A 16196-nucleotide genomic window follows, 5' to 3' on the forward strand; every position below is an offset into this window, starting at 1 on the left:
TAATATAATTTATTGCATTTATCAACGTATACTCATTACTGTAAAACTTGCCTAGTAGAAATATCTACCTGGTTGTTTTTCTTGTTTAAAGCAATGTGGAGGCTTAACTACCTGTCTATTGATGAGCACCTAGAAAGAAGATATAAACCATTTTCAGGGGAAAACATGCATGCATTTATTTTTAAGAATTCCCAGTAAGGGGGAAAAAAAATTCAACATCTTTAAAAATGTGTTTATTTTTTAAAAAATCAGTTGTGTACAAAAGTGTTTCGTAGTTTTTACTTCTCAAGACAAATACCCAACCCTCCACCCCCAGCCCACCCTGCTTCAATAGTCTTTCTGGTAACCCACCCAATTTTCCCCTTACAGGAAGTTAATGGCTCAGAATAGATCCTCCTATAGAATTTATCATCACTAACAGATTGTTTAGAATAGAGATCTAGAGAAGCTAACAAGCAAGATTCTTTCTCAGTGAAGTTAATGAAAATCCCTATAATGGCAGTAGACTTCCAGCAGACACCACAACAAAGCACCATCAATTGCTGAAAGCTAAAAAATAGATATTATTTTCAATAGTATTTCATTTTCTATTGGAAAAGTCTTTAAATTACATTAAATAAGTCTCTTTCCCCCCAAAGAAATAGTCTAGCTTTTATTATGATGCCTGTAAAAAGTAGGTAACAGCAAGCACACAAGGATCATTAAACAGCACAGTGCAAATGATATGAATCCACTCACCCCCAGGACCAAACCAATAAACTGTGCCACACCTGATTATATACAGCAGCATTGAATATATACATATATATGTATATATTCAATGCTTGGTTGAAATAACCAAGCAAAAGGTGACACATTCACAACTTACATTTAGGTGATGATCACAGGTTTATGAGGGTAGATCAGTCCAACAGAGCAGTAACAGAACAAATGAGACAAGTGAGATACTGACATTCCCCTACCCTTATGCCACAAGATTTTTGATCCACATTGCAACAGTGCAAACAGAACATGTGACATAATATGTAGACACGGCAGAAAAGTCACACTTGAAGAAAGGCTAATATCAGTAAATACTTCAAGTTACCTTCTTCCCCAAGTGACAGCAAATAGCTGATGTTAAGCATTTATTTTTAACTGGTACTAAAAGAATGGAAATGCAAATTTTTAAAATCAATGGTTTTTACCCTGGAATTGAAATTTCTTGAACTAGAAAAAGTGATTAAATACAACATCATTTTGTAAAACTCCATGAAATCAAGTAAACTGTAAACAGCTTCCGTTTCCTATCCAAACATTGTTTCCATCTAGGTTCAAGAGTATACCTGGCTCCAACTCTTCCAAGCCCAAATCCATCTTTAAAACACCAAAAAAAAAAAAAAAGTTTTTGTTTCCTGTGCTAACAAGGATCGTGGAACATTATTATACCCCTATTGTAGAGTTTTAAAAGCTCAAATCAGGCATACACTTAGAGCCAAGAACTGCTTTTCACATTGATAAACTTACAAAGCAGCAGTAATACGATATGCTGCATTCTGTAGTACATAAATAAGCAATATCCATTTTATGTGCCAATTTTTTCTTATACTTTAAAATTATTTTGCATAGTTTAAGCACCACCAGCAATCACAAACGTGAAATACTTCCAAAAAAAAGAAAAATTATGTCTTTCATTCCATAGATAACTCTCCTCAAAAGCAAAATCGTCAGAATACAAACACACATATATATACTTGAACGTGTTATGTGTTTAAGTAAATCATAGTCACAATTCCAAACATTTGGGGGAGCCAACACAGAGCATCTGATTTAGTACCAGTTTCTCAAATATTTATATATCTTACCGTATACTTATTTGGGTCACAAATTGCTACTCATTCATTTAGTCATCTGTACTGAAATACTACATAACTAATTATTTGTTCTTTTAAAGGTCAGGCACATACTCAGGAAACAGACCTGATTACAGTAAAAGTCTATAGGAGCATCAGTGACTTGTAGCAAATCTGTCTGCCCTAAATGGGATAAAACTATTTATATTTTTTACCATAATTTTTGAGGTCTTCACAACTGACAAATCACAAATAATTGAGAATTATAAAAATAATTTCCATCAGGGTACCTCTTCCCTAGACCTGCACTTTTAATATTCTTTTTCCGAACATATATAAGACCACAGAAAAGAGCAACTGTCTTTATTTCTGTGTTTGGGAAATAAATCTACCTGTAGAAAAATAGGAAAAAAACAAAAACAAACAAACAAAACAACAGAAGGCGACAGTAGGAAATGTACCAGAAAAAGAAAGAGATTATCACATTAAATGTAAATGAGGTAAATTTTAGAAATGAAAAATTCATTATGAAGAACCTCTCTTACAAAATATTGTACTTTTCAATTTCCTGGGCATTGGGGATGTTGAACTGTAGTTAGATGAGTAAACCCTAAGGGGCTAATGTGCATAAAAGTCATAGGCAAGGTATAGCTGCCTCCAAGAGCAAAGTATATAATGCTTGACCCTTAGTAAATTCCCAGTTCTTTCTCTCTCATTTGTCAAACCACAGGACAATTAAATATACCCTGATAAAATAGGCAAATAGTAAACTGGGTAGAGGTGTCTGATATTTAAAATAATCCAAATATTACTAATATTACCAAGCCACCCGCCACTAAAAAAAAAAAAATTAACTCTAACCAACAATGGAACAAAACTGTCCACATTTTCACACAATTCCAACCTTACTTCAAAAATATAAAGAAAAGTACATGGTTTTAGCTATTTAAAATAAATAAAGAAAAATCTTGTTTCCTTTGGCATCTTTAGAAAGTAACTAAACTACAACAAAAGGAAGTGATTGTATAAAGAAATTTATACTTAAGCAAACATATAGGGGAAAAAAACAGCAACTTGTGTTTAGTATGCAATAAAATCAACTACAAGAGTTTACTATTGATTAGGAAAGCCTTACAAGTTGTTGGAAGAACCTCCACATCTTAACATTACAATATATTTAATAATGGTTCTTTTATTGCTTCTAAGATTATTGAGAAGTCAAATGAAATTATGCTGAATTTATGGTTCAAAACTATTTTCCAAACACTTAACCATTAAAATTTAGGATAAGTAACACTTGAAGAAAGCAAACCTTTTATAATATGACTTTCAGTATACAGCCTTACTTTAATTCACTCTGATTCCATTACATTTTTGTTATTTTTGCATTGGTCCTGAATATGTAATAATAACTGTGTTTCTATGTATAGAACAGCCTACACAAATCCATTTCACCCTTCATAAAATGGTCACATTAGTGTTTGAGCTTGCAAAACTAATAATTTTCAAACTTTTGAACTTAGAATGAAATGTAAGTTTAATACGTATAGAAAGTCTGACTATGTACAAGAGAAGGTAAAGTTTTCAATTCTCATATTATCAGAAACATCATAAAGAAAGCTAGATTTATAACACACTTCTATTCCTATGTGCATCTGAAGTATGTACAGTAAAACACCAACACAGCTTTCATGTGTCAATTGGGGGAAATGCACACAAGAGTGCCTTTAAAGGATCTGATAAAGCAACCTCTTATAAAGCCAAAATTAGGCTTAAAAAACTGCTAACAGTTGACTTCACCCTTGCAAGTTGTCAAAGAAAAAATTCATCAGTTTAAAAATAGAAAGATGTTAAATTCACTGAAAAATTAAGCTGGGTTCTTTCATTAAATCTGGGAATACTGCAACATCAAGTTTTTACTGTTTTTGCAAGAGAAACGAAACTGGCAGCTCCGTTTTTACATTATTACTTATATATGAAAGTTCTAAGAGTGAAGAATTGTGACAAAACATTCCAAATGGACAACCTAAAAATGGAGCAAGGGATACTGTCCCTCAGCACATTTCCCCACCAAAGAGAGAAATTTACTATTAGAATATTAGCTGTGTGTGGTAAGGGGAAAAACAGATATGGTGTCCCAGTCTGCTGACAAGGACAAAAAGGCTCTGAATAGGTCACCATCTTCAATTCTGAATAATCTCATATTTAAGAATTCTCAAATGCTTAAAATGGTGGTCTTTTCAGCTACCCATCCTAAGAAGTCAAGTACAAGCATGCAAGTAAATTCACAGGCACAGAGGATCCATGTTAAAAACAGTTAAGGTAGCTGTGATGCAACACCAACGATTTGAATGGCCCTGACACACTCAAAATATTATCTTAATTATTCAACAAAATCCTGAAGCAAACTCTTGCTAGTCTTGGTACACTGCTAAACACTAAAGTAGCATGTTTTTTCCATGGTTTTAGCTTAGCTCAAAGAATTTTTACACTATTAAGTAAGAAAAAAATTAAAGTATTTCCCCTTTTTAAATTTACAGAGACGTTTAATTAGCTTTATTTACAGAGCAGAGATTTTTTTCAGTCTCCAATGGTGCCTAGATAACATCATTAGGCAAGAATGCCAGTTTAAAAGAAATCTACGCAGAATCCTAAAAATAACAGATGTTGATGCTCCTCAAGAAGGGGCAAGCTTGACTATATCAGCAGCTCTATGTCTCAGTTACTCAGAAGCAATTCTGTTGCAGTCTCTACATCCCAAGATTTTGAAGACAAGGCCACTATTACTGCATTCTGTAGAAAAGAAAAGGGGACAGAATAAATAAATAAATAAAATCTCAAGGAAATATTTTTAAAATACTGCATCACCCACTGTCTTTATATTAAGAAACCACACCTTGTTTTCTCATTTTTAAGTTACCTTGCACTTCATAAAAAGAAGCTTCTAAAACCAATGACTGGAATCAGCCAAAAAAAAAGAAAAAAAGAAAGATCACTGGTTTTAATAACAAAGTTTGCTTATCAAAATTAGATTTAGGGTATTTTTTTGAGCCACTTTTGTCAGCCAAGGATTTGCAGCAATAATTTAATGAATAAGTAAAAATCAACATGCTTTTATGTACTTACCCTATCAAAGCCCATAGCACATAGGTTTTCTATTTTTTTGGTGTATTCTGGACTAGAAACTGGTGCTCCAGCATACACATGTGCCCAAAGTCGAGCTGTCTGTTTGAACATTTCGGGATTTTGTTTGTACTATATGGGGGAAAAAAATTGATTGGCATGACAATGCAGTTATAATATTCAATATAGTTAACTCATGTCCTAATTGCCTAAAAACCTGATTTTTCTAAGTAAAATGTAAATAAATGTAGATTCAATTTTTAAAATGTGACTGATTCACTTTCCACTGCAAACACACTATGTCACTCAAGAAAAGACTGTTTAACCTGAAGCTGTGATTCACAAGTTGCACTGAGGAAAGAAAAACAAAAGTAACGTTTATCAACTTTAATCCCCAATTTCAACAAAGTAGCAGAAAACTAATACTAAATGGAGTTATTAGAGTTGTCTCTAAACACTGTGCAGTGGCAAACATTACAGAGACAAACAGAATTACTAGCTTCTAAAATTATGTGCACATTAATAAATGTAACCAACTTCTGTATCAATCATAGCTCAGGCTAGAATACAACTTGACTTTGCTGTTTTGCTAGAACTGTATCAGTGTACAGGGATTTAAGAAAACCCCATGTGCAAAGTCCTAACTTACAGCACATGTTTTGAGATGACTATGAACTCACCATAGAGTACTTTTCAAAAGGTAAGATTTTCCATATGCATTGGAAAGAAGTAAATTTATTCTCAAATATTCTGGGACTACCATTAATTAATAAAGCCAAGTATAAATTAAAAATATTAAATTCACTTTAATATTTCTTAAGATGTTTTATACACATTAAATATTTCTATACATTAAAATGATAAATCTAGTTTCTACCATTATTAAAAGAAAATAAGTCAAACTACTGAACAGAGTTAGAAGAAAACTGAGTCCAACCTCAACCTTTGAGGCTCAGAACTCAACAGGAAATCAAAGCTGGAACTCAAGCCATGTTTCTGACTATCGAAAATGAACCAATAGCACATATCTAACACGTTAAACCATAATTCTAAGCACTCTAAGGCAAATAATAGAAGAACACATTAACAAGGATATATACAACATAAGGAGTGACGAACTTTTCAAAGGAAAGGAAGAAGTTTCTAAGAGGAAATGTTTTCTTAGGCAGAGAGAAAATGGCAGACTGGGTGAAATGACATGTAGGAATGACACCATCTTGAACAGCGTGAGTTTGAAGAACAGTAAGAATTTAGGAGATGAAACTGGATTTATAGACAGTTCAAATCATGGAGGAACTCTTCAAACTAAACAATTTGGACTTATCAAGTAGGTGATAGTAAAGCTACTAATCGGTTTTTTTTTGCGGTACGCGGGCCTCTCACTGTTGTGGCCTCTCCCGTTGCGGAGCACAGGCTCCAGACGCGCAGGCTCAGCAGCCATGGCTCAAGGGCCCAGCCGCTCTGCGGCATGTGGGATCTTCCCGGACGGGGGCACGAACCCGTGTCCCCTGCATCGGCAGGCGGATTCTCAACTACTGCGCCACCAGGGAAGCCCTACTAATAGGTTTTTAACAGTAAAGTGAAATAAGATTTACACTTTATAAAGCTAACTGCTATCAGTGTAGAATATGAGGGAAAGAAGAGGCTGAGGTAGGGAGCTCCATCAGAGCAGTAAAATGAGAAATTTTTAAACATGTGAATTAAGTAATCAGAGAAGTATTATGACAGAGAGATACTGGGATACGAGAGAGAAAGAGACATAGAGAAGTACTCCAAGCCTGTGACTGGGATATATAAATAAGCTGATTATATTACAGAACGATGAACAGGTTCACAGGTTTAAGATTCTGCATTCAGTTTTGGGAATGCTGTACTAAGGTACCCATGGAATATTCATATAGAGCTCTCCACTTGCAAACAGGCTCTTGGGCTCAGGACAGAGGTCAAGCCTGAATATCGTTATCAACATACAGGTGGTAATATCAGCATGGATATGATCATCCAAGTGAGCGTGTAAAATGGAAAGTGAAAGAAACAGTGTAAGAACTGAGAAAGTATATTTAAAAGGGAGGAGAGGTAATTCCTTGGTGGTCCAGTAATTAGGACTCCACACTTCCACTGCAGGGGGCATGGGTTCAATCCCTGGTTGGGGAACTAAGATCCCGCAAGCCATGCAGTGTGGACAACAAAAAAAAAACAAAAACGCAGGGCGGCAGAGTGGAGAAAGAAGAGAAACAACTGTAGGAAGTAGGAGGGAACAACCACAACTACGAAGATAGGAAAAGAGAATAGTATCTCAGAAGTCAAGAGAAGAAAAAATTTCTGGGTTAAAAAACAAAAATAACAGGGATTCCCTGGTGGTGCAGTGGTTTAGAGTCTGCCTGCCGATGCAGAGCACATGGGTTCGTGCCCCGGTCCGGGAAGATCCCACATGCCACGGAGCAGCTGGGCCCGTGAGCCATGGCTGCTGAGCCTGCGCGACCGGAGCCTGTGCTCCACAACGGGAGAGGCCACAAAGGTGAGAGGCCCACATACCACAAAAAAATAAAAAAAACACACGAGGCTCAATAAATCCTACTGGTTTAGAGCAGGGGTCCCCAACCCCCAGGCTGAGGACCAGTACCGATCCTCGGCCTGTTAGGAACCGGTCCACGCAGCAGGAGGTGAGCAGCGAGCGAGCAAAGCTGCACCTGCCGCTCCCCATCGCTCGCATCACCGCCTGAACCATCTCCACCCCACCCCCCACCCTCCACCACCAGTCCGAAGAAAAATTGTCTTCAACGAAACCAGTCCCTGGTTACAAAATGGTTGGGAACCACTGGTTTAGAGTATGGGTTGGCAAACTTTCTTAAAGGACCAGAAAATAATTATTCAGGCTTTCAGACAATACTGTCTCTGTCATAATTATTCAATTCTGCCACTTGTAGCTGTAAACAAATGAGGGTGGCTATGTTCCAATAAAACATTATTTACATAAACAGTCAGTCTGGCAGTAATTTGCTAACCTCTGCCTTGGAAATCAAAGATCACAACTGAAAAATATTTATTCCATTTGGCAATTACAAGGTTTTTGATAACCTTCACCATGCAACTACTCAGTGCCACAGTTGGAGCTGATTAACATTATCATGAGGGAAGGATCATCACTGAATTAAGAGACAGATAAATGGATACACACATGATAAAGCACATAAAGTAAAATGTTAATCATAGAATCAAGATGGTAGGTAGATATGTGGGTATTCACTGTGTAATTCTTTCAACATTGTGTTTCTGAAAACTTCATAATATGTTAGGAAAAAAGCATCTACTATATAAACAAACTACTGTGTTAAAAAAAAAAAAATCACAAAATTAGGTTTTCACTATTACATCTGATACAATAATCTCACAGCAAGAAAGGAAACCATTTCCAAATTTACTTTCAATAGACGTATGCTTCTGTTCTGACCACTGCAAACCACTAAAGTAAACACTCATAGGTAAGTACAAGAAAGTCGTTCAAAAGCAGCTACCTTACCTGATTTGCTACTACTGCATCCTGTGGATCATCTGGTTCTGCAGCTGCCAGTAGTGCTTGCAACGACAATAATACCGTGCGGAGAGTCATTGCTGCTGCCCTGAAATTCAAAATAGGAAGATATCCTAGTTAAGAACACTTTGCATGACAAACCAAAATAGAGGTTTTCTGAATAAAACATGGAAACTACTGAAGCTAAAAATAATCTAGATTTTTATCTTAATCATATAATTAAGTCTTAGAAATTTGTAATTATATATCTGCCTGCCTTTTCTTTTTTTTTTTTTTTTTTTTACAACAAATGAGTCATTCTATTTCTTAAGACACCTCAAATTGCCCTTAATTGGCTTAGTTTTTTTCGTATTGCCCGTGTTGTTGACATATCCTTCTGGTCAGCTTTATCTACTGACTTACTTTCTATCCATTTCTATAGACACAAACTAAAAATAAAGTGATAAAGTAACATGTGAAACTTCCTTTCTGTGCAATTCTAAAAACAAGATACCATCAAGCAAATATCCTTTATTTTCAAGAAAGCATAAAATTACTTGGAGGGCATTATGCTAAGTGATATGTCAGATAAAGAAAGACAAATACTATGTATGATAGCACTTAAATATGAAATCTAAAAAATAAAACTAGAGAATATAACAAAAAAGAAGCAGACTCAAAGACAACAAACTAGTGGTGAGCAGTGGGGAGAAAGAAGGAGGGAGAGGCAATATAGGGATGGGCTGTAAGAGGTACAAATTATCAACTATAAAATAAGCTACAAGGATATACTGTACAACATGGGAAATACAGCCAATACTTTATAATAATAATAAATATTATTTTATAAGTATAAATGGAATATAACCTTTAAAAATTATGTATCACTATATTGTACACCTGTAACTTATAATACTGTATACCTGTAATTAACATAAAATTGTACACCTGTAACTTATATACTATTGTACAGCACCTATATACTTCAATAAAAAATAAAAGAAAATTAAAAAATCATTCTGAAAAGGGAAAATTTTTTGCTTCATATACATAATATTCATGCCTCTAAATGTGTTTATAAAGCAAATATTTATCTAGAAAATGGTATCTACCTAACCAAAAAGGACTCTTAGCATTTCTGTTAAAAAATTACTTGACCACTTAACATACAAATATTTCTGAATACAATAGTGAAATAGCATAGTAGTGAACTATTTTAAAAGTTGAAGATTAGATCATATGGTTTTATTCTTCAATTTGTTAATATGGTGTATCACATTGATTGATTTGCATATATTGAAGAATCCTTGCATCCCTGGGATAAATCCCACTTGATCATGGTGTATGATCCTTTTAATGTGTTGTTGGATTCTGTTTGCTAGTATTTTGTTGAGGATTTCTGCATCTATGTTCATCAGTGATATTGGTCTGTAATTTTCTTTTTTTGTAGTATCTTTGTCTGGTTTTGGTATCAGGGTGATGGTGGCCTCATAGAATGAGTTTGGGTGTGTTCCTTCCTCGGCAACGTTTTGGCAGGTTTGAGAAGGATGGATGTTGGCTCTGCTCTAAATGTTTGATAGAATTCACCTGTGAAGCCATCTGGTCATGGACTTTTGTTGGAATTTTTTTTTTTTTTTTTTTTTTTTTTTGCAGTACGCGGACCTCTCACTGCTGTGGCCTCTCCCGTTGCCGAGCACAGGCTCCAGACATGCAGGCTCAGCGACCATGGCTCACAGGCCCAGCCACTCCGCAGCATGTGGGATCTTCCCAGACCGGGGCATGAACCCGTGTCCCCAGCACTGGCAGGTGGACTCTCAACCACTGCTCCACTAGGGAAGCCCTGCTGGAAGATTTTTAATCACAATTTCATTACTTTTGATTGTTCTGTTCATATTTTCTATTTATTCCTGGTTCAGTCTTGGAAGATGATATCTTTCTAAGAATTTGTCCATTTCTTCCAGGTTGTCCATTTTATTGGCATAGAGTTGCTTGTAGTAGTCTCTTAGGATGCTTTGTATTTCTGCGGTGTCTCTTGTAACTTCTCCTTTTTCATTTCTAATTTTATTGATTTGAGTCCTCTCCCTCTTTTTCTTGATGAGTCTGGCTAAAGGTTCAGCAATTTTGTTTATCTTCTCAAAGAACCAGCTTTTAGTTTTATTGATCTTTGCTAATGTTTTCTTTGTTTCTATATCATTAATTTCTGCTCTGATCTTTACGATTTCTTCCCTTCTGCTAACTTTGGGTTTTTTGTTCTTCTTTCTCTAGTTCCTTTAGATGTAAGGTTAGATTGTTTGAGATTTTTCTTGTCTCTTGAGGTAGGCTTGTACTGCTATAAACTTCCCTCTTAGAACTGCTTTTGCTGCATCCCACAGGTTTTGTATTGTTGTGTTTTCGTTGTAATTTGTCTCCAGGTATTTTTTGATTTCCTCTTTGATGTCTTTACTGATCTCTTGGTAATTTAGTAACATATTGTTTAGCCTCCATTTGTTTGTGTTTTTTACACTTTTTTCCCCTATAAATGATTTCTAATCTCATAGCATTGTCGTCAGAAAAGATGCTTGATATGATTTCAATTTTCTTAAATTTACTGAGGCTTGATTTGTGACTCAAGATGTGATCTATCCTGGAGAATGTTCCGTGTGCACTTGAGAAGAAAGTACAGTCTGCTGCTTTTGGATGGAATGTCCTATAAATATCAATTAAATCTATCTGGTCTATTGTGTCATTTAACTGATATAAATATCAATTAAATCTATCCGCTTCTATTGTGTTTCCTTATTAATTTTCTGTTTCGATGATTTCTCCATTGGTGAAAGTGAGGTGTTAAATTCCCCCACTATTACTGCGCTACTGTTGATTTCCTCTTTTATAGCTGTTAGCGGTTGCCTTATGTACTGAAGTGCTCCTATTTTGGGTGCATATATGTTTACAATTGTTAAATATTCTTCTTGAATCGATCCCTTCATCATTATGTAGTGCCCTTCCTTATCTCTTGTAACATTCTTTACTTTAAAGTCTATTTTACCTGATATGAGTATTGCCACTCCAGCTTTCTTTTGATTTCCATTTGCATGGAACATCTTTTTCCATTCCCTTACTTTCAGTCTGTATGTGTCCTTAGGTCTGAAGTGGGTCTCTATTTATAGACAGCATATATTTGGGTCTTGTTTTTGTATCCATTCAGCAAGTCTGTGTCTTTTGGTTGGAGCATTTAATCCATTCACATTTAAGCTAATTATCGATGTGTATGTTCCTATTACCATTCTGTTGATTGTTATGTGTTTTTTTTTGTTTTTCTTTGCAGTACGTGGGCCTCTCACTGTTGTGGCCTCTCCCGTTGCAGAACACAGGCTGCGGGTGCGCAGGCCTAGCGGCCACGGCTCACAAGCCTAGCCGCTCCACGGCATGTGGGATCTTCCCGGACCGGGTCACGAACCCGTGTCCCCTGCATCGGCAGGTGGACTCTCAACCATTGCGCCACCAGGGAAGACCATGGGTTTGTTTTTGTAGGTCCTTTTCTACTTGCGTTTCCCACTTAGAGAAGTTCCTTTAGCATTTGTTGCAGAGCTGCTTTAGTGGTGCTGAATTCTCTTAGCTTTTGCTTGTCTGTAAAGCTTCTGATTTCTCTGTCCAATATGAATGAGATACTTGCTGGGTAGAGTAACCTTGGTTGTAGATTATTCCCTTTCATCACTTTAAATATATCATGGCACTCCCTTCTGGCTTGTAGAGTTTCTACTGAGAAATCAGCTGTTAACCTTATGGGAGTTCCCTTGTATGTTATTTGCGGTTTTTCCCTTGTTGCTTTTAATAATTTTTCTTTGCCTTTAATTTTTGTCAATTTGATTACTGTGTGTCTTGGTGTGTTTCTCCTTGGGTTTATCCTGCTTGGGACTCTGCATTTCCTGGATTGGGTGGCTATTTCCTTTCCCATGTTAGGGAAGTTTTCGACCGTAATCTCTTCAAATACTTTCTCGGATCCTTTCTCTCTCTCTTCTCCTCTGGGACCCGTATGATCAGAATGCTGTTGTGTTTAATGTTGTCCCAGAGGTCTCTTAGGCTGTCTTCATTTCTTTCCATTCTTTTTTCTTTATTCTGTTCCGCAGCAGTGAATTCCACTATTCTGTCTTCCAGGTCACTTATCTGTTCTTCTGCCTGTTATTCTGCTATTGATTCCTTCTAATGTAGTTTTCATTTCAGTTACTGTGTTGTTCATTTCTGTTTGTTTGTTCTTTAATTCTTCTAGGTCTTTGTTAAACATTTCTTGCATCTTCTCGATCTTTGCCTCCATTCTTTATGAGGTCCTGGATCATCTTCACTCTCATTACTCTGAATTCTTTTTCTGGAATTGCCTATCTCCACTTCATTTAGTTGTTTTTCTGGGGTTTTATCTTGTTCCTTCATCTGGTACAAAGTCCTCTGCCTTTTCATTTTGTGTATCTTTTTGTGAATGTGGTTTCCTTCCACAGGCTGCAGAATTGTAGTTCTTCTTGCTTCTGCTAAATGTTGAAGATTACTAAAGAACATGCCCATTTTCACCACACAAATTAGGCAGTCTTTTTGAACTGGATTCCTCATTTTAACCACAGAACAGAGAAAATTACTAAGTATTTTCTCAATTTCCCCAAGGATAGTATATAAATAGTACCATCCTGGATGCTTAGGAAAAAACTTAATTTATTATCAACAACAAATGTCTTAAGGAATGTGCTTTCTTCAACCGGTAGCAGCAACATCACTTGGGAACTTCTACAAAATGAAAATTCTTAGCCCTGTCCCAGACCTACTGAATCAGAAACTCTGGGGTGGCTTAAAAGATACTCCAAGTGATTCTGATGCAAACTAATTTTTGAGAAATACTACTTCAGTGCATTACAGCTTAAAGCGAATTGAGAAAGGCTGTTCTAAACCAATATAATTAAACCAGTATCACAAACATGTCTATATTTTATCTACTAGAGAAAAATTACAATACAAATGATTCTTAATCTAAAATGCTATCAGAATTGTCATTTATATTAAATTCCAGAAAATGCAAAATAATCTATAGTGACAGCAGATCAGTGGTTGCTGGGGAATGGGGGAGCAGGAAGGGTGGGAAGGAGCACTTACAAAGGGACACTCACTAGGAAACTTTTGTATATGTTGGTTATGTTCGCTATCTTGATTTGTGATAGCTTCACGGAGGTATCTGTGCATTTATCAAATTGTGCATTTTTAATGTGTGCAGTTTAAGATAAATCACACCTCAAAAAGCATTTTTTAAAGTTGTGTTTAAAAAAACAAAGCTATCAGAATAAAAAATTTTATTGATCAACTCATCCTTTTAGAGAAGCTACAGAAATAGGAAAAACTTTGGTTATGATGTTTTAAAATTAGGTGAAATGCTAAACTAGCACTGAAAAGAAAATAAAATTTTAAAAACTTTTTAAACCACTACATAGTTATATGAAATGGAAATTTTTTTTTTTTTTTGGCTGCACTGCACGGCACATGGGATCTTAGTTCCCCGACCAGTGATCAAACCTGTACCCCCTGGATTGGAAACATGGAGTCTTAACCACTGGACTGCCAAGGCAGTCCTGTGTAATGGAAATTTCTAATTCTGAAACAGGGCTGGGAAAATAGAAATTATTTTTCTAGACTAAATTTCCTAAGAGTGTGCACAACTTATTTTCAACCAGAAGTTTTAAAATCTTTAGAATGGACAATATTCTTTTAAGACAGTAATCAAAGCATAAAATTCCAAATTTAGTCCTTAAATGTTAATTCTTGTTCTACCATTCATTATCACTATTAACAAGATGAAATCTTTCTTAATTACTTACTTACTCTAACTTCATTTTGTATTTGGGTAATTGTACAGAGAATGTTTAAAGGCACATGCACATCAAGAGCTGCCCAGATATATCACCTTGAAGCTGACTTAAACCACTCAAAAAAGGACAAAAGTACAAAATATCACAGAAATAGGATATACAAAGCCGGCTACTCTAATATCCCAGTGGAATTAAGCATCCTGATTTAGAAATCTTTTATTTTTATTGGCCACACCACGCAGCAGGCAGGATCTTAGTTCCCCAACCACGGATCGAACCCGTGCCCCCTGCATTGGGACCACTGGGCCACAAGGGAAGTTCCGCAATTTAGAAATCTATAAAAATACTTTAAACAAAATATTAAGTTATATAATGTTTAACTGATCCCACATGATGCGTGGCACGGCCAAGAGAATAAATAAATAAAATAAAATTATTTCAAGGAAATGTATCTGAATATGGAAGAAAAATCTTCAAAGAGTATTTAATTGTATATACTAAAACAACTATTAAACTCAATAATTTTTATTTACAATAAAAACAAATATGTTTACAACTCAACAAGGCAATAAACATTATTCTTTACAACTTAATGAGCTCTACTATTTACGATAGCCAGAACATGGAAGCAACCTAAGTGTCCATCCACAGATGAATGGATAAAGATGTGGCACATATATACAATGGAATATTACTCAGCCATAAAAAGAAATGAAATTGAGTTATCTGTAGTGAGGTGGGTGGACCTAGAGTCTGTCATACAGAGTGAAGTAAGTCAGAAAGAGAAAAACAAATACTGTATGCTATCACATATATATGGAATCTAAAAAAACGGTTCTAAAGAACCTAGGGGCAGGACAGGCATAAAAACGCAGACATAGAGAATGGACTTGAGGACACTGGGAGGGGGAAGTGTAAGCTGGGACAAAGTGAGAGAGTGGGATGGACATATATAAACTACCAAATGTAAAATAGATAGCTAGGGCCCTGAACCAAGATGGCGGAATAGAAGGACGTGCTCTCTCTCTTGTGAGAACACCAGAACCACAACTAGCTGCTTGACAATCATCGACAGGAAGACACGGAACTCACCATAAAAGATACCCCACATCTAAAGACAAAGGAAAAGCCACAAAGAGACGGTAGGAGGGGCGCAAGCACAGTAAAATCAAATCCCATAACTGCTGGGTGGGTGACTCACAGACTGGAGAACACTTATACCACAGAAGTCCACCCACTGGAGTGAAGGTTCTGAGACCCACGTCAGGCTTCCAAACCTGGGGTTCCAGCAACAGGAGGAGGAATTCCTAGAGAATCAGACTTTGAAGGCTAGTGGGATTTGATTGCAGGACTTCGACAAGACCAGGGGAAACGGAGACTCCACGCCTGGAGGGCACACACAAAGTGCTGTGTGCATCAGGACCCAGGGGAAGGAGCAGTGATCCCAGGGGATACTGAACCAGACCTACCTGCTAGTGCTGAAGAGTCTCCTACAGAGGCCGGGGCGGGGGAGGGAGGGTGGTGGCTGTGGTTCAACGAGGGGACAAGGACACTGGCAGCATAAGTTCTGGAAAGCACTCCTTGGCCTGAGCCCTCCCAGAGTCCACCATTAGCCCCACCAAAGAGCCTGGGTAGGCTCCAGTGTTGGGTTGCCTCAGGCCAAACACCAACAGGGAAGGAGCCCAGCCCCACCCATCAGCAGTCAAGCAGATTAAACATTTACTGCGCTCTGCCCACCAGAGCAACAGTCACCTCTACCAACCAACAGTCCCTCCCATCAGGAAACTTGCACAAGCCTCTTAGATAGCCTCATCTACCACAGGGCAGACAGCAGAAGCAAGAACTACAATCCTGCAGCCTGTGGAACAAAAACCACATTCACAGAAAGATAGACAAGATGAAAAGGCAGAG

At 36.7% G+C, this 16196-nt stretch overlaps 1 protein-coding gene across 5 annotated transcripts in view; it reads right to left on the reverse strand.

Moving 5' to 3' along the window:
* Nucleotides 1-4550: 4550 nt before the first annotated feature.
* The window catches only part of UBE2K (ubiquitin conjugating enzyme E2 K), a 77474-nt gene continuing 65828 nt past the window's right edge, over nucleotides 4551-16196 (reverse strand). For 3 of the 5 annotated variants that reach the window (XM_065877568.1, XM_065877563.1, XM_065877565.1), the window contains 3 exons: nucleotides 8476-8575; nucleotides 4959-5087; nucleotides 4551-4625 (listed from right to left, as the gene is read on the reverse strand). In XM_065877568.1, coding sequence (XP_065733640.1) covers nucleotides 4551-4625; nucleotides 4959-5087; nucleotides 8476-8565 — 294 coding nt within the window. In that variant the 5' untranslated portion in view covers nucleotides 8566-8575. The remainder of the gene's footprint in view (nucleotides 4626-4958; nucleotides 5088-8475; nucleotides 8576-16196) is intronic. The other 2 variants (XM_065877566.1, XM_065877564.1) reach the window with 2 other exon arrangements.

Source organism: Phocoena phocoena, chromosome 5, assembly GCF_963924675.1.
Source record: "Phocoena phocoena chromosome 5, mPhoPho1.1, whole genome shotgun sequence".
Taxonomy (NCBI): Eukaryota; Metazoa; Chordata; class Mammalia; order Artiodactyla; family Phocoenidae; genus Phocoena; species Phocoena phocoena.